The sequence below is a fragment of the Lithobates pipiens genome, unplaced genomic scaffold (genome assembly GCF_037356315.1).
Source record: "Lithobates pipiens isolate NorthernLeopardFrog02 unplaced genomic scaffold, aLitPip1_a1.2 Scaffold_19, whole genome shotgun sequence".
Lineage (NCBI taxonomy): Eukaryota > Metazoa > Chordata > Amphibia > Anura > Ranidae > Lithobates > Lithobates pipiens.
Genome location: NW_027507764.1, coordinates 231,063,147 through 231,090,193, shown reverse-complemented (window position 1 = coordinate 231,090,193; position 27,047 = coordinate 231,063,147). Strand labels below are relative to the sequence as shown.

General features: G+C 40.2%; 1 protein-coding gene across 1 annotated transcript in view; it reads left to right on the top strand.

Moving 5' to 3' along the window:
- The first annotated feature begins 319 nt into the window (after positions 1-319).
- The window catches only part of LOC143996618 (glucosylceramide transporter ABCA12-like), a 215,284-nt gene continuing 188,556 nt past the window's right edge, over positions 320-27,047 (top strand). Inside the window, exons 1-3 of the mRNA XM_077491784.1 lie at positions 320-560; positions 2,815-2,986; positions 7,149-7,258. Of these exons, the coding sequence (XP_077347910.1) occupies positions 382-560; positions 2,815-2,986; positions 7,149-7,258 (461 nt within the window). The 5' untranslated portion in view covers positions 320-381. The remainder of the gene's footprint in view (positions 561-2,814; positions 2,987-7,148; positions 7,259-27,047) is intronic.

Below are 27,047 nucleotides of genomic sequence, written 5' to 3'. Positions count from 1 at the left end.
ATTTCAATGTTTACAAGTTAGCACTTGTAGCTAAGTAATTACTTTCACATGTTACTTGGAATTTTACTTGCAGTTTGTGATTGATATTTTAATTGTATCCTGGATATGTACAGATGGAGTACTTTCACATTAAGGAAAACATGCATAATATCTTAACCAATTTTTTTTGTTTCTCTATCAGTTTAGTTTCTATTTTAAAACATGTAAAGCATACACCTAAGACATATAGATAACGTTTACTTGCACTATATGATTAAATCATGTGTGATTCATACTAACTGAAACAATATTATTTTTGTTACATAGAGTTTTACAGATATCCATAATATACTTAAATGGGTTTTCCTAATTTTTCCTCAATTTTGCCTTGGAAATGGCTTGATGGAACTTACTTTGAGACAAGTGAAATTTGACCTCATAAACAGTTTTGGAATTGATTCTTACATCAGTCCATTTCACATGGATTTTCTTGGGTGGACATTTACTGCAATGGTAATACAAGGGAGCATCCTATTTTTCTTGAGACTTGTGATAAATGGCCAATCATTTCAAAGAAAAAGGTGAGATTTTAACAGTATTTATAATTTATTTAACAAATTTAACACAATTGATACTTTGGGGGTTATTTACAAAATGCAAATCCACTTTGCACTACAAGTGCAAACTACAAGTGCAAAGTGCACTTGGAAGTGCAGTTGCTGTAGATCTGAGGGGGACATGCAAGGAAAATAAAATAAAAAACAGCATTTTAGCTTGCACATGATTGGATGATAAAATCAGCAGAGCTTCCCCTCATTCCAGATCTACCCCACAGATTTACAGCGACTGCACTTCCAAGTGCACTTTGCACTTGTAGTTTTCACTTGTAGTGCAAAGTGAATTTGTCTTTCGTAAATAACCCCCTTTGTGCAACTAGGTTGAATAGGCTGAGAAGGTCTATTTTGTAAATACAGAGATAGGGTTTAACAGAACTCTAGTAATATGATATTCCATGATTGTGAAAACAATGGTATTCTACCATAAAAGTGCAATAATAATAATAACAATAATAATATTAACACACTTCTGGAATACTGATATGTATGGTAGTAAGTTCAAATGAACAATTATTTACAGTAGACCATTAACATTAGTCCCTTTCCTACTGGGAGCAGTCATTCCAATACATCTATAAAAGTTACAGGTAACGAGTATAAACATTTTAATTTTGACAGAAGTAAATATGCAAGTGGGGCACTCAATTGTACCAGCAACAGAAACGCTACACACAGAGATGCAAAATAATATTCTTACTTTATTAAAATAGCCAGCAGGAACAGGTTCTAGTCTAACATGTTTTGCACTAGACAGAGTCCTTTCTCAGTCATTCTTTTGAGAAAGCACTGTGTCTAGTATGAAACAGGTCAGAATAGAATCTGTTTCTGCTAGCTATTTTAACCACTTCAGTACCACGCTATAGCCTAAAGATGGCTATATTGCAGTCATACAGTTCTTCCAGATCCCTCTTTGCATCCCTTGGGGCACGAATTGGGCACACTTTTACCCCTGTATCCTGTGAACACAACTGATCACAGATCATGGCAAAGGGCCAATCACAGCAGCCCTTTACCATATGATCAGTTGTTTCCAATCACAGCTGATCACATGTAAACAGACTTGCCAGGTATCAGCAGTCCTTTCCTCATGCACTGTGTCTGTGTGAGGAAAGGAGAGCTGATAACTGGCAAGGCTCTCAGTACATTCTTTACACTGATAATTGGGCTACTGATTATCAGTGCCCTGATTTTAAGTGCAGCCCCAACAGCAAAGCTTATCAGTGGCCATCAGTGCAGCCCCATCAATGCCTTCTCATCAGTGCTCATCAGTGCTAATGTATGCCGAGTTATGAGTGCCCATCTATGCCACCTTATCACTGCAGCCTCCTCAATGCCCATCAGTGCAGCCTCATCAATGTCCATTAGTGCAACCTCATCAGTGCCCATAAGTTCAACCACATCAGTGCCCATCAGTGAAGAAGAAAAAATACTTATTTGCAACATTTTATAATAGAAACGATTACAGTTTTTTTTTTTTTCAAAATGTTCATTATGTTAAGCAAAAAATTAAAAATAAACTCAGTGGTGATTAAATACCACCAAAACAAAGCTCTATCTGTCTATGGGTATTGAGTTACATGACTGCACAATTGACATTCAAAGTGCGACAGCAATGAAAGCTGAAAATTGGCCTGGGCAGGAAGGGTGAAAGTGCCCAGTATTAAGTGGTAATAAAGAAAGAATATTATTGTTTATCTTGGCATGTGGCGTTCCTGTTGTTTATACAATTGATTGCTTCTGTGGAGACGATTCATCACCTGATATGTGATTGTGAAGTAAGGAGCCTGATCTTGCCTGAAGCGACGTGAAATATTTGACATTGGATACCAGTGGGGCAGTTTTAGTTATGACCCAAAATTTCACAGAACATAGCATCTTTGACTTTTAAATACGTTGGAGTAGTTTTACAACATTTCGGATATACAGTATTTACCAGTAGGAGTGTCACTACCACTTCATCCATGTCAGTCTTTCATTACTCTGCCACTATAGAAAGTGGTGAGAATATGTATATAATCCAAAAAACAATGCTCTAAATTTGAAAAAGATCCTAAATCCCCAAGGAGAAAGGATCAGGTTCATTAGACCATATATTGCAGGACAATTTTAACTGTATGCAGACGTTCTTCTAATATTTTTTGGATATTTGTTATAGCCAACAATAATATAAATATTGACTGCTATAATTTTTGTGGGGATTTGTAAACAATTTTTCCAGACGTGACTCACCATTTTGTGATGGTTCCACTGACAAGGATGTTGAAATTGAACGTGGAAGGGTGCTTGGTGGAATGATTCCTAATGATATACTTCGACTCTACAATCTCAGAAAATCTTACCAAAATAACATTGTGGTGAAGGACATCTACCTAGGCATCAAAGCAGGAGAAGTATATATTTTTGTCTTAAAAGCTTTATGTCTTAGCTTCACTCTGCTTCTAAAAGAGTATGAAAATGATAAAAATAAATTCTACTACAATGATATCAGTGTGTAAGCCCTTTAAAGCTTAAATTGAACATGTGGTCTACATAGGAATATGTAAATAATTGAATAGTCCCTTGTTGACAGTTGTAGCTACAGGCACTGTGGAATAATTCATACTTTCATTTTGAAAGTCATTCTCTCAGCAGCAGAGGACTGCAAGGCTGCAGGGAGGAAGCTCAGGGTTAGCTGACCTGGTGTAGATAAGGATTTCAGTTCTTCCATTGTGAACTTCCAGTATATATTTCACCACAATGCCTGCAGCTACATAGATCAGTGAGATCTTGTTCTAAAGCTGCTTTTCATATTAAGAATACGTTAATATTTGAATGTGCATAGCCTGGCCCCAGACTCACATGTAAAATACCTCAATGACTCCAGTTTAAAAACTCAAGTTTGTGACTTGGTGACTTGGCATCTCTAGCTTCCTAGAGTCTAAACTAATTTTCAAAAAGCAGCTAGACGACATTGTCCATGATTAGTCAAAGATATTTCTAAAAACATTTGCAGTGGGTGTGAGTGGATGTTTGCATTCTGATGCCCACTGTAATGTTCACGAAAATAATGATGACAGATATACTCTATAATAGCTGTTTCTTTTTCATTTGTGTTAAATGTGTTTAAAAAAAAAACAAGAGAATCTATAGTTTAGGATTATAGTTTAATATTTATATATTTTTTAGAAATAGAATGTTGCTGTCAGCAAGGTTCCTAGTTATTATTATTACTTACCTGTTTACTGAATGGTTGAAATAAAGAAAGGAAAAACAAGATCTATGGAAATTGTCAGAACACTGCACTCTCAGAATGCCTCACCATTTTAACACATGGAATGCTCAGACCTTCTAAGGATAAACTGGCAAAGCAGTGGCTGTGACATATACCAAACATTCATTCCATTGCAGGTGTATGTTCGTGGTCCACATGCTTTAAAGAGTAACTCCACTTTTGTTGAGAAAAAAAAACATTCCCCTCTGGTTGATCTATGGACATTGCTTCAGATTCCTACCTTTTGTTATTCTGAAGAAATTCCGGTGTGTTTCTCTGTGCCCATGTGCCTGGTGAGTCTAATAGGAGTGGTTTTATAATCATCAACTAGTTGCTATGCCTGCAGGGTCTGCATCCCTTTGGAACTGATTTCCTATTGGGAGTATCTCACCAAAAATTAAATTTTTTGTTGTAGGGGATGCAAACAATATGACTTGCATCTTAGTGCGGACTTCTGGGAAAATCAGTGAGCCAATCACACAAGCAGGAAATTATGTTTATGGGGGGCATTCTGTACACATCCTGTGTACAGAACACCTCCAGGTAGACATATTGCAGTTACCCTTTAACTCCTTCATATCCGCGCTACAGCTGAATGATGGCTACAGCATGGACCTGCTTTGTCGGGAGGGCATCAATAGAAGTCCTCCCATGCTTGAGTGGCCTCTGTGATCAGTGAGTCTATGAGACCCTGACCCCTTACCACATGATCAGCTGCCAGCCAATGACAGCTGATCATGGGATGTAAACAGAGTCGGTAATCGGCTATTTACTACTAATCAGCTATTTACTGATAGCGTGAGGAGAAAAAAAAGCTGATCACCAGCGGCTGTCAGAGGGACATTGGTCCTGATCAAAGAGAGCAGCCGCCAGCTTATCTGTGCCCACCTGTGCCACCTGCCAGTGCCATCTACCAGTGCACAACAGTGCCATCTACCAGTGCCCACCAGCGCCACCCATCAGTGCTCACAGTGCCACCTATCAGTTCCCACAGTGCCACATATCAATGTCACCAATCAGTGCTTCAGCAACAGTGCTATCCATCAGTGTCACCTACCAGTGCCACCTATCAGTGCCATCTTATCTGTACCTATCACTGCCACCTTATCTGTCCCCATTAGGGATGAGCTTTATGTTTGGGTTGAACATGAGTTCAACTCAAACATTGGGTGTTCGCCTGTTCGCCGAAAAATGAACATTATGGGGCATTTGTGGTAAATTCGAGCACCGTGTAATGCCCCATAATGCACTGCATTGCTGTATGATGATTGGCCAAAGCATGCACCATGACCTGCATGATTTGACAAATCCCATGTCCTCAGCTAAGAGAGCCATAATTGGCCAAAGGCAGGGTGCCTTTGGGCAATTACGGCTCAGGGGGACTAAGTCCACGCGCCACACTATATAAGTCTGACTGCATGTCGGCCCTGGGTAGTGCGTTGGTGGCGTGGATGGAGAGAGAGTGTGATGTACATTGAAAAAAGTCAGTCTCATATATATATATATATTTATATATATATATATATATATATATATATATACACACACACACTGCATCCAGTGTAGTCAAGCCTATATCTGACTGCAGGCCATTCCTGGTGTACTTTTTCTAATATACTTCAGGCAGGCAGGTTATTCATTTAGCTGCAGTGTATTAAAAAAAAATATACAGTCTTGTGTGTGTGTGTATGTATATATATATATATATATATATATATATATATATATATATATATATATATATATATATACACACTGCATCCAGTGTAGCCTATATCTGACTGCAGGCCATTCCTGGTGTACATTTTATAATGTATTTCAGGCAGTCTACACAGTACACAGTAGCGTGCACCCATAGTGCAGTTGTTTATTAAATAAAAATAAAAAGGTAAATAGAAAAAGTGTAGTCAAAGCATAGCCAGAGTCCAGTAACCGGACAGAGTAGTCAGCCAGGCCAGAGTTCAATAACCAGATCGGGTAATCAGCCAGGCCAGAAGTCAGGGATCCAAGTAGAGCAACAGCAAGCAGGATAAGGAGTCAGAAGGGATGTCAGCAAACCAGAAATTAGAAGGAAGAAGAAGAAGAAATTAATAAAGGACTTGTCAAAAAGATTCCACTTCCCTAAGTTAAAAACAGCTTTAAAGTTCTAATATTTAATGTGCTTCATGGTTGAATATGTTTTTATTAACACCTTTTCAAAAGGTTACAAAGATAATTGCTCAAGATGAGTAAATTCAAGTGTAAGTGAAGATTATGAGTATAACTTAATATAAATAGTGCCAAGACAATTATCAATCAAAGTCAACATCCCTGTAAAGGCATGTTTCGCAGTCACTGTTATGAAAATTGGGATTTCTGCAATTAACCATCTAAACTCTAATAGCAAGGAAATAGACAATGTCAGTGTCCTTCGGACAGTCATGGGTGTAATTATTCAGTGCAACATCAGGTGACACAAGGTGACGAGTAAATGATGACACTCATAGGAAGAAATGAAAGGAGAGAAGGAAAGCAGTGATGGGAGAAAAGAAGAGAGAGCCAGAAAAGAGAAAGAGTAGTATAATGTGGAAATGGGTTCTCCTGAGGAATATCACACAATAACTAGGATTTATTGTTTAAGTCTATTTCTCAGTTTCTCTGAGGTAGAATAGTGCATCCATATATACCAGAGGGTGGTGAACTTTTCCAGCAAAATTGTGTCATTAATTGCTTCCTCCCATAAAGATAAGGGTGGAATGGAGGTGCCTTTCCAGAATATGGATATAAGCTGTCTTGTTTCAGAAAGAAAAAAATCTTAAGAGGCTTGATTTCTGAGATTTGACCCCAGCACGGAAAAATAGATAATAAAGCCATAGTGGGGGAAGGAGTGTGGGACTCATCATAGACATCTGTGATTATCTGAAAAATCTTTGACCAAAAAGTACGGATATGATTACACTCCCACCAGATGCGCAAGTACTTACCTTTCTCTGTATGGCAAGGCCAGCAAATGTCTGAAGAGGTAGGGAAAATCATGTTAATGGAAGCCAGGTTACAGTACCATCTGGAGAGTACCTTATAGTTTTTCTCTTGAGTATTACTGGACGTTGAAGATTTTGATAGTGCTATAGGCTTCTTGGAAGAAATGGTGCTGGAAAGAACACACTCTTTAAAATGTTGACTCAGGAAATAATTCCTACGTGTTGAAAATAAATTATAAGGTCTTCCTAAGTGTTAAGCTTACGCATACACATTAACATAAACAATTATAATATGATATTCACTTTACCATTTATGTTTTTTTTTTCTCTAATACTTGATAGTGCTTTGGACTTCTTGGAGTAAATGGTGCTGGGAAGAGCACACTCTTTAAAATGTTGATTGGGGAAATAATCCCTACATGTGGAAAAGTAATGATAAGATCTTCCAAAGGGTAAGTGGTAAATCTGAAAATCTACAGATAATTACTTAATTGTAAGGCTCCATGCACATTAGACCCTTAAAAACTGCTGAAGAAAAGCTGGATAAAAACACTAATATTTAGCATTTCAGTGGACTTGCCAGCTGATAAATGCAAATAAAAAAAAGAGCCTGGCAGGCCAGGAAAGAGGGGGGCGAGCGGCCCATACTTTGGGGTAGCAGGAGACATGTTAAGGTGGACAAGGGCTTCTTCCCTACAACCCTGGCTTGGGTTGTGGGGGTCTGTGGGCATGGGGCCTATCAGAATCTTAATGCCTACTTTAACAAGGAGGCCCTCAGATCCCACTTCCTCTATATAGTTACATAGTTAGTAAGGTTGAATAAAGACACCAGTTGATGTAGTTCAACCTGAGTGAGTGTCTACAATTATGCCTATCCCTGTACATCACACACTCACATCAGTCCCTACCCTCAAGGAGCCCACAATCCAAGGTCCCCATTCTTATACTAGGGCCAATTTTCCCAAAATCCAAGGTCCCCATTCTTATACTGGGGCCAATTTTGGACAGAAACCAATTAAACAACCTGCATGTCTTTGGATTGCAGGAGGAAACCAGAGTACCTGGAGGAAACCCATGTAAGCACAGGGAGAACATGCAAACTCCAGGCAGGTAGTGTCTTGGTTGGGATTCAAACCAGTGACCCTTTTTACTGCTAGGTGAGAGTGCTACCCACTACACCACTGTGCCGCCCCAACATGAATATGAATGAGTATGGGTAGTGTAAATAAAGACAAGAGGCAGTTTTTGAAAAGTCCTTTAAAAAAAAAAAAATTGTTCCTAGTGAAGAGCCAGCATTATTCACGATAAACGCCAGCCGCTGACCTGAAAAAAAGTCCTCACCCGATGAAGGCTCCCGTCCAATGACAGTCCTTTAATAACTAAGGAATGAGGACACCCAATAACGTCACTGGGTGATCGCTCCCCCCCTGTGACATCATCGACCTAGAATGTTGGGTTGGTGATGCCAAGAGGGGGCAGGGCCCCCTGTTGATGTCGCCAGGTGGCCTCACCCCTCATCCCTTAGCTATTTAATATATGCCAGATAGTGGGAGCCAGCAATGGGCGTGGAGCTTTTTTTTTCCAGGTTGGCGGCGGTGTTCATTGTTATTGACTCTGGGTCTACATTGAATTGTCAAAAACTGTCTCTGTTTTTATTTTAGACACATTTTTTAGGTAGGGTACCCCATACACATTCACATGGGGGGCTGGGATCTGGAGGCTCCCTTGTTAAAAGGGGCTTCCAGATTCCAATAAGCCCCCTGCCTGCAGGCCCCTACAACCACCAGCCAGGGTCATGGGGAAGATGCCCTTGTCCCCATCAATATGGTTGCCCCCTACCCCAAAGCACCCTCCCCATGTTGAGACCATTTGGCCTGGTATGGTTCAGGAGAGTGGCTACTCACTCCCCCCTTCCCTGGCCTGCCAGGCTGCATGCTTGGATAAGGATCTGGTATGGATATTGGGGGGATCCATGCAATTTTTAAAAATTTTGGTGTGGGGTTCCCCTCAAAATTCATTCCAGGCCCAAGGGTCTGTTATGAATTTGTGATGGGGCACATCTCTTTTATTTTTTATTTTGGCGTGGGGGCCTTATTGTAGGCTTACCTGTAGGTAAAAATGACCAAGTTTGGTTTACAACCGCTTTAAGGACGTAGCAGCCAGCTTCCTGGCCCACTCCTTAACAACCAGCTATACACTGGCAGGCCACTGGCTAAGACAAAAAAAAACACTGAAAACTGGTGCTTAGCAGAGGTCAATTGCATTTACTAATGCTTAAAAAATGCTAATGTGCATGGAGCCGAAATAAATATGAACATCAAAACCATGAACCTATCCATGAGATGATGTTGACAGCAGTCAAGGAGCAAAAATCCAATTGAATGCATTGACTAATGCCCTTATTTAATATGTTCTTAAAGCAGACCCATCTCTCCTCTGTGTTATTTTTTTCTAAGATTTTATCCCAATTTATGCCTTCTAGCAAGGTTTGTAGTTTAGGGAAGTTGGCTCTTTTGAAATTCAGTTTCTTTGTATTCCCTTTATACAATATTTGTGTGATTTATACTGAAGCCAATTGACCTGTGATCGCTGTTTCCTAAATTGCCCCATATTTCCACATCCATGATTGGATCTGTATTGTTGGTAATCAGTAGATACAGTAACGCTTTATTTCTAGTTGGTGTGTCTACCATCTGAACCATGAAATTGTCCATCAAGACATTTAGGAACTGGCAAGCCTTAGACAAATGCGTGATTCCCGTTGCCACGTCTATGTCTGCATAATTAAAATCCCCCATTAACACTTCCCATCCTTGCTGCTAATCTATATTGTGATAGGAGATCCATCTCCCCCTCCTCCCTTAGGTTAGGGGACCCCTGTGAGACTCGATCACCGCAGGGATACCCGTGATCATCTCACGGGGAGGCTGAACGGGGAAATGCTGTTGTAAACAGCATCTCCCCGTTCTGCCTAGCAACAAGTGACACTGATCTCTACTCCATGTGATTGGAGCAGAGATCAGTGTTCACTAACACAAAGCCCAGCCCCCCACAGTTAGTAACATGCCCCTAGGAACACTTAACCCCTACACTGCCACCCTCTGGTTAACCCCTTCACTGCCAGTGTCATTTACACAGGAATCATTGCATTTGGATAGCACTGATTGCTGTGTAAATAACAATGGTCCCAAAAATGTGTCAAAAATGTCCGATGTGTCCGTCATAATGTCGCAGTCACACTAAAACTCGCCTATCGCCGCCATTACTAGTAAAAAAAAATATTAATAAAAATGCCATAAAACTATCCCCTATTTTGTAAAAGCTATAACTTTTGCGCAAACCAATCAATAAACGCTTATTGCATTTTTTTTTACCAAAAATATATAGAAGAATATGTATTGGCCTAAACTGAGGGAAAAAACTGTTTTTTTATATATTTTTGGGGGATATTTATTATAACAAAAAGTGAAAAATAATGTGTTTTTTTCAAAATTGTCGCTCTATTTTTGTTTATAGCACAAAAAATAAAAAACGCAGGGTTGATCAAATACCACAAAAAGAAAGCTCTATTTGTGGGAAAAAAAGGACATCAATTTTGTTTGGGAGCCATGTCGCACGACCGCGCAATTGTCAGTTAAAGCGATGCAGTGTCAAATCGCAAAAAGTGGTCTGGTCTTAAGCCAGCAAAATGGTCCAGTCTGAAAGTGGTTAAAGAATAAATGGATTTTTTTGCTTTCCTCCACTATGTGTCTTTCGTGTTCTATCTTAGCCGCCCTAATTGCACCCTTACATTTCTTGTTGCGTGCTTTATATAGTCTGAATGCTGATGATGATCCCTCAACCCTGTATTTTTTGAAGGCCTTTTCCTTTGCTTTTATATCCATTTTTTCATTGGCGTTAAGCCATCCAAGACTTTTTTTCACTCTTTTAAATGTATTATCCAATGAAATGCATTGACTAATGCCCTTATTTAATATGCTCTTAAAAGCAGACCCATCTCTCCTCTGTGTTAATTGTTCCTAAGATTTTATCCCAATTTATGCCTTCTAGCAAGGTTTGTAGTTTAGGGAAGATGGCTCTTTTGAAATTCAGTGTCTTTGTATTCCCTTTATACAATATTTGTGTGATTTATACTGAAGCCAATTGACCTGTGATCGCTGTTTCCTAAATTGCCCCATATTTCCACATCCATGATTGGGTCTGTATTGTTGGTAATCAGTAGATACAGTAACGCTTTATTTCTAGTTGGTGTGTCTACCATCTGAACCATGAAATTGTCCATCAAGACATTTAGGAACTGACAAGCCTTAGACAAATGCGTGATTCCCCTTGCCACGTCTATGTCTGCATAATTAAAATCCCCCATTAACACTTCCCATCCTTGCTGCTAATCTATATTGTGATAGGAGATCTGTCTCCCCCTCCTCCCTTAGGTTAGGGGGCCTATAGCATACTCCCAGTGTTATTTTCCCCTTAGCTTCATCCCTTTTGGAGCTCTAACCATAAGGATTCCACTTCCTCCCTAGCTCCCTTAGTGATGTCATCTCTCACATTCACTTGTACATTATTCTTTATATATAGGCAACTCCTCCCTCTTTTTTACCCTCTCTATCCCTGTGATAAAGGGTATAAACTTGAATGGTTGCAAGCCAATCATAAGAGCTGTTGAACCAGGTCTCTGTAAGTTCCACAAAATCCAAATCCTCCTCGTACAACAGTATCTCTAGTTCACCCATGTTGTCTGCCAGGCTCCTGGCATTGGTGAATATGCCATGTAGCTTAGACCGATTGCATACTATCCTCTTATTGGGTGTTCTGCTATTGAAACTAGGACTTGTTACTATATTTACCTTGGGTTTATGTGCTTTAGTCAACCTACCACTAATGCTCCCAATACTACCCTCTGGAATATGTTCCATGATGACTATTTCTACCTCTGGGCCCTCCCCCTTATCGCCTAGTTTAAAAACCCCTCTAACTTTTTGGCCATCTTTACTCCCAGCTGATCTACACCCCCCTAATTTAGGTGCAGTCCATCCCTTCTACAGTACTGGTGACCGACTGAGAAGTCGGCCCAGTCCTCCAGGAACCCAAACCCTTCCTTACTACACCAGCTCCTCAGCCACTTGTTTACTTTCCTAATCTCCCTCTGCCTTTCTGGCATGGCTCGAGGTATTGGTAGTATTCCTGAGAATACTACCTTGGAGGTCCTTTTCCTCAATTTATCTCCCAAGTCCCTAAAATCTTTCTTTAGGACACTCCATCTGCCTCTGAATTTGTCATTGGTGCCAACATGCAACATGACAGCCGGGTCTTCCCCAACCCCTCCCAGTAATCTGTCCATCAGATCCGTGATGTGCCAAACCCGAGCACCAGGTAGACAACATACAGTTCGGCGTTTCAGGTCTTTGTTACAGATTGCTCTCTCTGTCCTTCTAAGAATTGAGTCTTCTACCACCAGAATCTGTCTTTCCTTTCCTTTTGCTCCCCCCCACTCTCACTGGAGGAGTTCTTCCCCCGGCAGCTATGAGAGTCCCTCAGCTCCAGCAGTGTTGGTCCCAGACTTGTTTCACTCAATGGAGCGTACTCATTGGGATGCTCCAGCCCTGGATTGGCCTCCCTGGCACTTCCCCCTCTGCCCTTCCTGACTGTCACCCATTTACTCTTTTCTAGTGCCTGCACCTCTTTGTCTCCACCCGCTTCTGTGCTGGCCCCTGCCGGCACCTGCCGGGTACGTTTCCGGCTCTCCTTTAATATGGAGGGTCTTCTCAGTGCTTACAGTTGCTTCCCCAGATTCAGGACCCAGGCTTCAAGGGAAACAATGTGCTTACATTTTGCACAGCAGTATTATCCCTCAATCGGATTATGAAGGAATGCATACATGCCGCAAGATGTACACCAAGTCACATCTCCACACCCGTTGGACATTGTACCTAATAATTTAATGAGGATTGAAGATTTTAGCTGTCTAAATTACCTAACAACTAGCTTCCTAACACTAATACTCAACAAGACAATACACAAGTACTAACACTCCACACACACTACTCAGACAACACTTAGGTACTCACAATACACAGATACTACCTGACACTAATACAGCCCACGTGCACTCACAGCCCTCATATACTTACAATACACAGGTACACACTCACACTACACAGGTACTTTGACCCCTGTTATAACCTCCTGTTTTCAACTCTGGTTTTTAACTTACCACTTAGTCCAGTTCCACTTGGTCTAAGTTACAGCAAACTCAAAGATGAGCAGGCTCAAAATTAGTTCTACAGAAAGTTATACAGGCCTCGGCACCTGTGACCAGTTAACCACTCCACTTAATTAGTAGGCTGAAGAAAGTAAAGGAAAAAAAAGTCTGTTTAAATAGTGACCAAAAAAAGGTGTTAAAAGCTGCAAGGAAAACCCACAAAAAAGAACCTAAAAATGCAACACAGCATTCACCACTTGTCTTTGTATTCCTCACCTGGTTGCCGCCACACACGTTTGACACCATAATAATAATACTAATAAAATACAAAGAGAGCTGAAATATTAACATTAAATCATAGCATATATTGTTGACGCAAGTAAAGGTAATGAAAACTCCTTATACAAGTGAGCACACATACTTATAGGTGAACTAGGGTAATCCCCCACAGCTTGCTGTTTTTTTGTTTTCTTTTAATCAGAAGAAAGTTTTATTTGAACACATTCAAGCATACATGTTCCATAAACACAAAATAATGCAAAGTTGTAATGTACAAAAAACAATGGAAAACAAACAGGCAATTACAACTTCCAACTGCATAGAGCTCACACAGCCCCACCTAGTCGAAAAAAAAATATATAGTGCCAATAAAGCATTAATATTGCACACTCCAAGGTCAGATAGTAATAACCAGCATTAAATAACCAACAGCATTCTACCCCAGTATACTATCTATAATCAGGTCTACTGGGGCCAGGACTGGTGCATCAAGCCAACCTCCCCATACCCTCTCAAATTTAGCAGGGAATGCGCGATGCTGGTAAATAACCTTTTCATATCTTAAAGTAGTACCCATATGGCCTAGCCATTCCTTAAGCACACAGCACCTTGTGAAGGGATGTCTGTTTGGCATACTCTATTGACCATTGCAAGAACAGATGTCCCGTATCTGTGTAACTTGGGACATCTCCACAGCATGTGGATGAGATCTCCATGGTCTCTGCTACATCTTGGACAAACTGGCCCCATTTTAAACAATTTCACTTGCAATAAAAGGTATAATTAACATATACGCAAAGAATTATTAAGAGAACAAGTTTGCACTGCTTACAGCGCATTTTCCCACTGTTCACCAGACAAGTCTCCTGCATCGGACTCCCACAGATCTATGGCCTTACAGGGGTAGGCTTCCAAATAAATATTGAGTAGGGATCCATAACAATTACAAATTAGGCCCTTCTCTATTTCACTGTCCTGCAACAGCCCAAAAATAGGTGCTGGGGATAGAGAAAAGTCAAAGGGCAGATTTTGCTCCTGTACTGCATGGGGCAGCTGCAAATAGTAAAAATACATGGATTGTGGTATACCGTGCAAAGTCTGGGAAAGGATCATAATTTATAAAGATATTTAAAGATATGTTTAATGTGTGTAATACCATAAGCACCCCACTTAGGAGCATGACTACATTTTGCAAGTTCAGGGTACGTGATATAATTCCAAACAGGGCTACATTTTGTAAACCCAGTTACCTCTTGCAGCTGTTTGACCTTACCCCAGATTTTGTGCATTAACCTATATGTTGGGAATAGATGGCTGGCTTTAGCAAACAATTGTGATTCTAAACCTTCCAGGAGTGTAGCTGATCTAATGTGGTGAAGCATAATTGACAGGGAGGACTTCTAAGTTTAAAAAGCCGGCCCTAGTTTAAGCAAATCCTCCCGTATGTGCTGCAGTAGAGCAGCCATATTGTACACCCATGGGTCTGTGAATGCTATTCCCCCTGTTTCCTTTGATTTTTGTAATTGTTTTAGGCAGATCCTAGGTGAACCTTGCCACCAAAGTAGTTGTCTAAAAATGGAATTAATGGTCCAAAAAAGCTTGGGAGGCAGAACTATGGGAGCATTATAGAGAACGTATAGCAGTTGAGGCATTAAAATCATCTTCACCAAGTTAGCCCTTCCTACCATAGAGAGCCATAGATTTTTCCAACGTTTATCTTTGTCCTGGAATTTAATAAGCACTGGCATTGTATATATATATATATATATTTAGTTTTTTTCGTTTTTCGGGTCATTTGTTATGATCGAAATTTGAAAATGTGTAAATTCATGAATTCAGAAAAATGAAAATCCAAAAACAAGAAAGAAAATCTGAAAGAATAACTAACAATTCAATTTATTGGTATTAGAATTTCCTTTCAAATTTGGCTGTTAGTGAACGTAACAAATACGAATTTATCCGAAGTTACGAATTATCCAAAATAACGAATGCCACATCAAAACAAATGTAACAGAATGAATTAATCATAAATAATAATAATAAAAAGTTTTTAGTTAAGATAAGTGTGCAAAACCACATAGTGTAGTATATAGTATAGTGTATATAACGAAGAAAACATTTACTTGCACTCACAAAATGGCATGAACTAGGCTGGGTTACCTGGAAGCTGGGAGTGATGAAGTGTGAAACAGGACCCCTGCCATGGCTACCGGCAAGGATATGATAGCATATTTGTGATGAAGAAACTTTCACTGTCACTGATTCACAACCCCAGAAGTGGAGTCCGCCTGACATAGCCAATGTTCATATGTGCAGTAGGATACAGAGACATTTCTGTACGTTTCCAAGCTTCAAGTTTCTTCTTCAGCATCTCAGAAAATGGAAGGGTAGACTGAAGGTTTAATCCTAGATAAAAAAGGAGAAAAGAGGAGAAAACAAGGTTAGAAGATACAGAGAGTGGGACACTGTCTATAATAGTGGAAGCAGAGCAAGATAAGGTTAAGGAACAATTTTGTCAGTGTTAGGTCACAATTATAAACATAACACTGTGCATAGAGCACAATATACTTAGTGCTGGGTCAGCATTTGGGTACATTGACATTTAAGTGTGACTTAGAATAGTTAAATGGGAAAATAAGCTGTTCACTTTGCAAAGGAAGTTACCCTTTGCAAGGACATTTTTCTCAGAGCTTCATGAAAAAGCAAAGGAGAAGGCCTTCAAAAAAAAGAAAAAGAAAACTAAGGGCTCTTCACCAGCACTCCAACTTTACAAAGAATGAAACAAGAAATGTAAGGGTAATGTAAGAGTGCAATCAGGGTGGCTAAGATAGAACACAAAAGGCACATAAGTATATAAATAGTAAGAAAGGGAGGTCAGATCGCACGTAAAGAACGATGAAGGGAATCTGGTTACTAAGGATGGAGAGATGGCAAAGGTATTGAATTCATTCTTCTCCTCAGTCTTCACAAGGGAAATGGGGGGCTTCAGTAACCAAAACTACAATGTTTATCCTCATGCCACGTCACAGGAAGTACCCTCATGGCTAACAATCGATAGAATTAGAAATGGACTTGAAAAACATAACATTGATAAGTCACCGGGACCAGATGGCTTGCACCCGAGGGTCCTTAAGGAGCTCAGTCAAGTAATTGTCAGACCATTGTTCCTAATTTTTATAAACAGTCTGCTGACTGGAATGGTACCAACAGATAGGAGAAAAGCCAATGTAGCTCCAATATTTAAAAAAGGACCAAGATACATCCGTGGGAATTACAGACCAGTTAGCCTAACATCAATAATATGCAAGCTGGAGGGTATAATGAAGGACTATATACAAGATTTTAGTAATGAAAACAATATCATTAGCAGTAATCAACATAGATTCATGAAGAATCATTCTTGCCAAACCAACCTATTAACCTTCTTTGAGGAGGTGAGCTGCTATCTAGATAAAGGAGGGCCCATAGACGTGGTGTATCTGGATTTTGCAAAGATGTTTGATACAGTTCCCCATAAATGTTTACTGTACAAACTAAGGTCTGTCAGCATGGACCATAGAGTGAATACTTGGATTGAAAACTGGATACATGGGCAAGTTCAAAAGGTAGTGATAAACGGGGAGTACTCTGAATGGTCCTGGGATCCTATTTAATTTATACATACATGGCCTGGAGGATGGGATAAACAGCTCAATCTCAGTATTTGCAGACGATACTAAACTAAGCAGAGCAATAATTTCTCTGCAGGATGTGGAAACCTTGCAAGACGATCTGAACAAATTAATGTGGTGGCCAACTACGTGGCAAATGAATCAATACATTTTTCAAAACTCCAACACAGGATGGCACTGTGGGAATCCCAAAAAATAAATAAAGCAGTGCCTGAACAGTAGTTTTACATATAGGGAAAACAAGAATGGACTTTATAGGCACCAATTATAAAACGTATATACAAAGTTTTTATTTAACAAATATTACAAAACACATTTTTTTAATATAAAAATCTTGCAGATAAAATGCAGACCACTAACTAAATCTCTCTAGTTAGATAGATGTATAAAATTAGTACAGATCAAATCCTGTAATCATGTTGTAATGCAAAGGAAAAGCTCTACATGTTTCGCAATTTAAATGCTTCTTCGGGAGCTTATAAAATATTCTGTGGAAAGGAGAGAAATGCAAGTAATCAATAATCATAAACAATAACAAATTGATAGAAAGACTCAGATTTTTTGCAGGGGTTACCAAAAGGTGATCAAAGAGAGAACTCCCAATAATCGCGAGCAAGTGGTGGTAAACAAGTAGATATGGGGGCGTGTCTAGTAAGAATTGTATTAAAAAATAATAAAATAAAAAATAAGTAGTGACATAAATAGGGTAAATGACCACTATTTAATGTGCGTAGGTAATAATCCTTTGCCATGTACACACGAACAGTTTTTCCACTAGAATAAACTGACGGATTTTCTGAGTTCCCAGGGAGTTCAGCTGAAACAGACTTGCGTACACACTAAAGTTCGATCTTTTAGAACTCGGTGATGTACAATACATCCGATGGGACTAGAAAAGGGAAGTTAAATAGCCAGTAGCCAATAGCTGCCCTTGCGTCGTTTTTGGTCGGAATAGCATACAGATGAACGGTTTTCCCAATAGGAATTGATTCAGTCGGAAAGATTTAAAACATGTTCTATTTCCGGGTCCAGGCAGAATTTTCTAAAGAAGTCTGATGAAGACCACACACGATCAGAATATCGGATGAAATGATTCCGTCAGACCTTTTCTGCCAGAAAGTCTGGTCGTGTGTACGCGGCATTATGCTTTCTTTTGCAGACTTGTGTGTCTCAGATGCCAAACAAGGGAACAAGAGGGGGAGCCTGCATAGTATAATACCACTTTATTAAATAATGATTAAAAACATAGTCACTCACATCACAATTGTATAAAAAAGCCATTGGGCCCAGAAGCGCTGCCACGGAGTGCGTTCCATGGGCATCACCAGAAGTCGCCGCCCCCCTCCCCTGAAACGTTTGGCCAGCCTATCAGGCATCTTCAGAAGCAGTTTTCAATAATCAGTATATGCTGCACAGTAAATATTTATAAAGATGCCACCTTTACAGCAAGTTTACTTTACATAAATACATCAATAATGGGTGATTTTACATTTATATAGAAGAGTACACAACTTAAATCTGTGCAATAATGTTATAAGAAGTTTCAAATCCAATTTTTGCTGATTAGTAAGTGGTGATAAATGTGCTTTTTGTGTGCACTTGCCCAGACCTTGTAACGGACCCCTATGTAACCTACCTGTATGATGTATATTTAAATAAGAGATAACTGATTTGCACACATTGCACTTGGAAAGCAAATAAATCTAAAACAAACACTCTTAAATCATTCTTAAACTGAAATGAACATTGCCCAGAAATCAATTTTACCTATAGTGTATTCATAGTGAAAATAACTTTACAATTAATGTAATAAATTATTCTGTAATGTATGTACAAAATAATTATCCCGAGCTCTTAAAGTAAATAATGCATCTAATGGGAATCCTAGAATTAGAACATTTGACAGATGGAAATGCTAATTTACCGTATTTATATGAAAGTCAAATTAACATTTCCCCAAAGGAACCTTGTATTTTCCTTTATATCTACAATTTAACTTATGATTTAGAGCCCCTTTGCAGAAGATAGGCTATTATTTACTTTGTTTATTTGGAAGACATACTAAATTGTTCATATTATTTGCGGCTCATTGATTACAATCTTCTATTATATTTTAACTTTTTAGAAAGTGTTTGAAACAAAGAGAATGAAGTATATTTAACCCATTAATAACAAAATGTAAACAAATTTTAACATCAGAATGTAGTTTAATAAAGTTGGCATGTCTTTGTAAAACTGTACATATCATAGGGGTCTATTTTATATATAAAAAAAATGTCATAGCCGTTTGTCCAGCAAATCTGCATATGAATGTTGTTAGGCTATTTTCTCTTCTGAACAAATGTTCTTTTGTTATAGCCAGTAGTAAAATACCACATTATGGCCACTAGGTTGAGCTGAGGAGCAAAATAAAATGTCTATATAACAAGAGCTACAATATATCAATTCTAAAGAATGCTAGAGGGAATTTGCAAAAAAAGTAACCATTTAGTGACAGTGCGTTCATTAGGGGCGCTCGGTGCCGCCCCCTCTTTCCAGCCACTCCCTGTGTGTACCATGGATAGATTCATGCAATGCATGGCTGCTATAGCCACCCCCATTCAGGCGGCCGGCCCCTTTTTTGGGCGCCTGAATTACAGCGGCGGGGGGTGTGTTTTTGAAGCACCTGATTAAAGGCTCTAATAAGCTTTAAAAAGTTGCACATAGTGCACCCAGGTGTGTTAACAAAGCAAATGAACATTTGCATTACTAACACAACAATGCTTTTCAGTCAATCAGGAGGCCTGGGTGTAATACCGGGCACCTGATTGGCTGAAGGTAGAAATAAAGGGGGTTGGTGTCCAGTGGGTCTAAAAAGTAGGGTTTTCCCGCATCCCTATTAAATGGACAATAACGTTTAAAAGTGTTCATCTTAAGTGGGACTTCTAGTGGGAAAAAGACTACTTGGGGTTGAGTGCGTATTGGATTTTATTTAATTCAAAGGTAGAGGCAACCCCATTGGCCACCATGCAGAGCAGGAAGAAGACATGAACGGAGAAGTCCTGCATACATCATCTACGGAGTCCCACAGCTCACTGCCTTACCTGCTGCCTGACCCACTACCGTGATGGGGTAAGTGCCGGACAGACAGCGGGCAGGGAGCACAGTGTCTGCATATTTTGGGCACAAAGGCTGCAATTGATGGAGCACAGTTGGCTGCATTTGCAGGACACAGTGGCTACATATTATGGGCACAGAGGCTGCAATTGATGGGGCACAGTTGACTGCATTTGATGAACACTGAGGCTGCATATGATGGGCACAGTTGGCTGCATATTATGGACACAATTGGCTGCATTTGATAAGCACAGTTGGCTGCATATTATGGTCACAGTTGCCTGCATATAATAGTCAGAGTGGCTGCATATGATGGGCACAGTGGCTGCATATGAAGGGCACAATGGCTGCAATTGATGTTTTTGTTCCATTTTTTTTCAGAATTCTTCAGTTCGTTTGTGCCTCCCCAAAAAATTTTAAGCACCAGCTGCCACTGATTACATTTATTTGTTAATTCAATCTAGGGTCCTCCAGAGATGAAAGGGAGGCATCTAAAACAAATGATCATTGTGACTGGCTATCAAAGTGATCACATGATTAGGAGGTGGAGATCTAGACTCACAATTTTTAGTGCAAGACCAGGAGCTGACAATAACAACGTGGTCTCAGTGCCAGTAGTGCACAACCAAGTGTACTTTCAGCATAAACACTTGTATAAATTAATGCCGAACCACAGGAACATGACTACTTCTACATGGCTGCTTTTATGCATACATTGGGTGGCAAAAGATTAAACAAGTTTGTATATAACAATTTTTAAATTGTATATTAGTAATAAACTCTACGCTGTATATTTATGAAGAATTAATTGGGAAAATTGCTCAGTGAATCTTTCCCTGATCTTCAGCAAAGTGAGATTTGAGGGCATTGATTTGAGAGAATGGGCCTGGCATTCTACAATCACATTCACCCTATCTACAATATAATGAATGTGCATTTGGTGAATGCAGCAGTCTATGAACTGTCATTGAATGTCACTTGTATAGCTGATCTAAAGAAATTGCTTTTAGCCTTCAGGCAAATCTGTCCATATGAGCTCTCCGGGATGCTGTGATTGTGCTTATACAGTTTCAGTTCTGGGAAGGCTAAATGTCAGTTAAGCAGGGACTGGATGAATTTCGATCAATGTATGTGCATGCTTGTACAGAAGTCAATCTATCAGCTTCTGTACAACCACCCGTCAGGTTTTTCCCAATTAATTAGTGTTGCCATCTCTAGCCAGCAGTGCTGATCAGTGTACTCTGATGGCGGATGTCTCCCCACTCTCAGAATACAATAACTCAGCAGGAAGCATTCGCCCATCCACATCAAGCAAATTGGGTCATTTTTTTCTTTGTTCAACCTTCTAGTTGACCAAAAAAAATAGGATTTTTTATAACAGCTTACCTGTAAAATACTTTTCTTGGAGTACATCACACAGAGCCATAGTAATAACTATATGGTATATAGGGCACCTTCAGGTGATGGACACTGGCACACCCAAGACAGGAAGTTCACTCCCTATATAAACCCTCCTCTTACCAGGAGTACCTCCGTTTTTGTAGCAAAGCAATATACATTCATTTCCAAAAGAGGGGAGGGACATCTGTGTTCCATGATGTATTCCAAGAAAAGGATTTTAGAGGTAAGCTCTTATAAAAATCCTAGATTCTTTATCGAACATCATGGGACACAGAGCCATAGTAATAACTATATAGGACGTCCCATGGGAATGCTATTTGAGGGGAGGGAGACACAACCAGCCGGGTGCCAACAAACTTGAGGACCTATACTGCTGCCTGTAGCACACTGCGCCCAAATGCGATATCCTCATGCCTATTTACATCCACCTGATAGAACCAGGTGAATGTATGGACTGAAGATCAAGTTGCGCCTTACAGATCTGAGCCATGGAGCGATGGTAATGCACTGTCCAAGAATGCATTAAGGTGAAAAACCTTAAAGTGGTTGTAAAATCAGATATATTTTTTTTATCTTACTGTATTCTTTGCATTAGGATAAAAAGACTTCTGTGTGCAGCAGCCCCACTCAGCCCCCCTAATACTTACCTGAGGTCCATTTAGATCCAGCAATGTTGCAGGAGTGTCTTGGCTGCCCGGGACTCACTCCCTCATTGACTGACACAGCCTGGCACCATTGGCTACCACTACTGTCAATCAAATCAGTCAGCCAATGAGTAGAGAAAGGGGGCAGAGCCGGGCCACCTCTCGGTGTCTGAATGGACACATAGAGCAGTGGCTTGGCTCAGGTGCCTCCCCCCTCCTGTTGGGGGCACTCAACAGGAGGGAAGGATCAGGAGGACCGAGGAGGGACCTGAGGATATGGGCTGCACAGAGCAGGCAATTATAACATTTTTTTTTCATTTTTTAACAAAAAACAAGACTTTTGTATCAATTTAAGGCTTTAGAACCACTTTAAATGTACATTTGACCTACATATTGTTAATATTATTGGATAACGCTAGGGATGAGCTTCGAGTTCGAGTCGAACTCATGTTCGACTGGAACATTGCCTGTTCACCTGTTCAGCGAACAGTGAACAATTTGGGCTGTTTGCGGTAAATTCGAAAAGCCGGAACACCCTGTACAAGTCTATGGGAGAAATCTAAAGTGCTAATTTTAAAGGCTAATTTTAAAAGGCAGAATTTCATTTGATCCTGTTTTGTTATTTTATTTATGTAAAAACAATAATAAAACAAATAACAAAAACATAATTTCAGTTGAATTATTACTAAAGTAAACCACGCATTTCTTTAGTGTCACACCCTTGAATTAAAAACATCAGAAATACATACTTATATTAAACTCCTGCTTCCATTTGAAGGGCTAAAGTTAGTATGACATTGCAAAGTGAGAGCTTGGGAAAATTGAAGATTCTTATCTCATGAAAAGACAATTCTGCACTGTGATGTGCTGTGCTGAATAAGCGTCAAATTTATGGCATCAGTCATGTTTGCCTGCAGGTCCATGATCAAAAAGGTCCATGTGATTGTGGTCCTTAATGTGCAAGCCAATTGGTCAAGCTTATTTTTACTATTATGTTGCCCATCGCAGGTTTTGTCGGAAAATAGAGAAGAGAGAGAGAAGCTCCACTAAAAAAAAAAAAAAAGTGTAGAAATGCTATAAAATGCTTTACCCAAAAAGTAGCCAACAAGAACAAGTTATATAGGTACACCTGAACACCGTCGGTGATTAGTAGGGACACCATTGGTCACCGCTGCTGTTCTATCTGTACCAGCGGTGTTCAGATGTCCCTGTATAACTTGTTTTTGTGTGAGTTACCTACTTTTTTTAAATAATGTTTTATTAAGGTATTTATGCAACTACAAGTCAAATGAGGAAAAAGCAAAGAACAGCAGAGGTTCACCATTAGGAAAGCAACTAGTTGAGTTGTAGGAAAACATTAATGCTAAAACAGAACATATCAATACAAGCAGAGTGGTAAATATAAACTATGCGCAACTAAGCATAGAAAAGAAAAGACAGTGGAGGTTGTCAGTATAGTGATTTTCACACATGTTTATGGTAAAGTGTGTAAGGGAAGGAGAGTTATCCCAAGATGACCCTACGAGCATGGATTGGGTTGGAGTTCCCTGGTGGCTGTGATTGTTGGGTGAGATATGATTGTGTAAGGGTGGTAGGACTAAGGCAATGGACCAGGGCTCCAGGGGTCAGTAAGCCAGTTGTTCCAGTTGGTTAGAAATTTTTCCATTTGAATGTGTACTTTAGAAAACATATATTCAAGATGGCAGTGTGTGTTTAGGATGGTATTAACTTCTGGTATTATAGGTGGGTGGGAACATTTCCCTTTTCTGGCAAGCCAGAGCTTGATGCCATTGTGGGGTGGTGAAAGTAAAGTAGGTTATTTGCTCCCAGTATTGCATTGAAGAGTTTTTGATCAATGACATTGGATTTATCAGTAGTTTGTAGATGGATGCAATGCCTTTGGAAGATGGGTTGGGATGGTTGTAGAATTTCACTAAGTCTCAAAGTAGAGGCTGACTGGTCCATCGTGTGTGGGAGAGAGCTGAGCATAGATGCATGTAAACGTTTCTATGGTTCAGTTGATATTGCTGACATAGGTGTTGAAAAGAGCTCAGATGATTAGTGGTGAACAAGTTTCTAATGGTGTTGATACCTGCTGTTGTCCAAGGAATGAGGGAGACCTGCGGGATTAAGAGCTCCCGGGAGGAAAGGGGCATTTGCAAAAGAAGTTCCTGTGGTATGTCTTGAGTTTGTTGGAGTAGGGACTTCCAAGTTCTTATCATTGTGTTGATAGTGTCCAGGATCAAGCAAGAGGGTTGTAGCTGTAGAAGTAAGGCACCCGGGAATATCTTGGGATAAGTTGAGAGGGCTGCTCTCTCAATTTGCAGCCAGGTAGGCACTTGAGTAGGATTCCACCAGGCCTTGGATTGATCAAGAATTGTAGCTTTTAGCCCACAAATGCACTATTCGAGGGAATTTAATAGGGCTAGCCTCCAAGAGGTGACGGGATAGACTTTCTCATATCTCCACTCTATCCAAACGCATTCACAATCTGGAAAAAATGCACAAGCGGACTCAGGCCCTCTCTTCCCTCCAAGAACTCACCCAAGTTCGGTCTGAATTGACCGAAGTGCTGAATAGTCAAATAAAACGTAACTTTATTCTATCACAAAAAAATTTCTATGAGCATAGCAATAAATCGGGTAAGATTCTAGCGAATGCACTTCAGACCAAAAAAGCGGCTACAATCATTCACTCTGTCACCGATTCGAAAGGATCCGAAATTGCCTCTATTGATAAGATAGCAGAGCAATTTGTGAATTACTATGAGCGTTTCTACAATCTTCAAACTAACTCATCTAAAGAGGACACAGCCCGTAGATTGCCTTTAATTAAAGACTTCTTATCCCAATACGGCCCTTCTCCCATCGCTAAATCGGATGCGGTAATATTAGAACACCCCTTATCTAAAGACGAATTAGACTTTGTATTGAAAAATATGAAGAAAGGTAAAGGCCGGGACCAGATGGTCTGACAGTAGAGTACTACAAGGCTTTTATGGACATTCTTCACCCACACTTCCTGTCAACCTTCAATTCCCTTGCATTAGATGTCACACCCCCTAGAGATCTGCTCATGGCCCATATTGCGGTTATTCCAAAACCAGACAAAGATTCTACTTTAGTCTCTAATTACAGACCCATTTCTCTTTTAAATGTGGACCTTAAAATATATGCAAAAATTCTGGCCAACAGACTTCTTCCACTTCTTCCCAGCCTTGTCTCTCTGGACCAGGTAGGTTTTGTACCGGGCAGAGAGGCAAGGGACAATACCCTGAAGGCAATTAGCATTCATAATTGGATAACATCCTCGCAGCAACAAGGGTTTCTCCTTTCCTTGGATGCGGAGAAGGCGTTCGACAGGGTGGCCTGGGACTACCTTTCGGAAGTGCTTAAACACATTGGTATTCATGCACGTATGCTGAACTTCATACTTGCTTTATACTCTAATCCCTCGGCCAAAGTCAGAGTGAATGGTCACCTGTCGGACGCCTTCTCCATATCTAACGGCACGCGCCAAGGATGTCCGCTCTCTCCGCTTATTTTCATTCTCTCACTTGAACCCTGCCTTAACCGACTGAAAAACAACCCAGACATTAAAGGGATAACCGTAGCAGACTCTACTCATAAACTGGCGGCGTTTACGGACGACGTCCTGTTATTCCTAAGAGAACCCCACATCACGATCCCAAACCTTCTTCGGGATCTTTCCCTCTTCGAAAGCCTAACCAACCTTAAAATAAATTTTGCCAAATCGGAAGCCTTAAATATATCGCTCCCACCTGACATAGTATCACGATGTCAAATGAATTTCTCTTTCACATGGCAACCAAATGCCATTAAATACCTTGGGATTTATCTAACAAAGTCGCTATCGGACTTGTACAACACGAACTACGTCCCAATTTTGTGCACCATACGGAAAGACCTCCTATCCTGGTCAACGGGCATGTTTTCCTGGTTTGGTAGAATCTCTATTGTAAAAATGGCAATTTTTCCAAAATTGTTGTATCTACTTCAGACGGTACCTGTGGCACTTCCTCTCACTTTTTTCAACGCTAAACGTAAATCCTGTACGAATTTCATTTGGGGAGGCTCAAGAGCCCGAATGAGTTTTGTAAGAATGATTGCACCCAAACTGAAAGGCGGTTTGGGACTGCCTGATATAAGAAAATACTATTGGGCTGGAGTTTACATACTGACACTAAAGCGTGGATTAAAATTGAACAAGCATTCTCACATGTTCCACTCCAGTTTCTACCCTGGATTCCATCCCGATACATCACAAAGCTAAGCAAACAACACCCCCTCATTAGCAGCACCTTAAGGTCCTTCACTACGACATGTCGCCAATTCCGCATCTCTTCCTCACCAGGCCCACTCACGCCCATTAAACAAAATCCAGACTTCATTCCTGGTACTGTGGATTCTTTCCTACAGGAATTGAATCCCCAAACCACCCAGAGAGCGGGGGACTTTTTTCAGATGGGAAGTTTCTCCCATTTTCCACCTTATTTTCTCAAGGGTCGAATCGCCAAACCTCCTTATGGTCTTATATGCAACTCAAACATTTGACCTATGATGACACATCCATCATGGGGTACAGGACAGCCAATTGAGACATTACAGCACATGGACACTTGGACATTCCCCCTAACTTATAAATAGACCCGATCCGACGGCCATTTTACATTCTTTCTTCTGTCACTATAGGGAGAGGTTGCTGTGTGGAGCAGGGAGAGACTTCAGTGACCCAAATCGCTATCTATTAGGTCCACAAAAGTTCTTTTAAGGACTGGTATCATGGTATAGGTGTTAGGTGTAGTTCAGGATATAGGTTTGAGGCAGTGCTGTGCTAGTGATTGTTGCAGCAGCCTGAGTGTCTTTTGTCAGTGTAGAGAAAGGGACAGGACGCTGTGTGCTGCAGGGACAGTCAGTTTAATCAT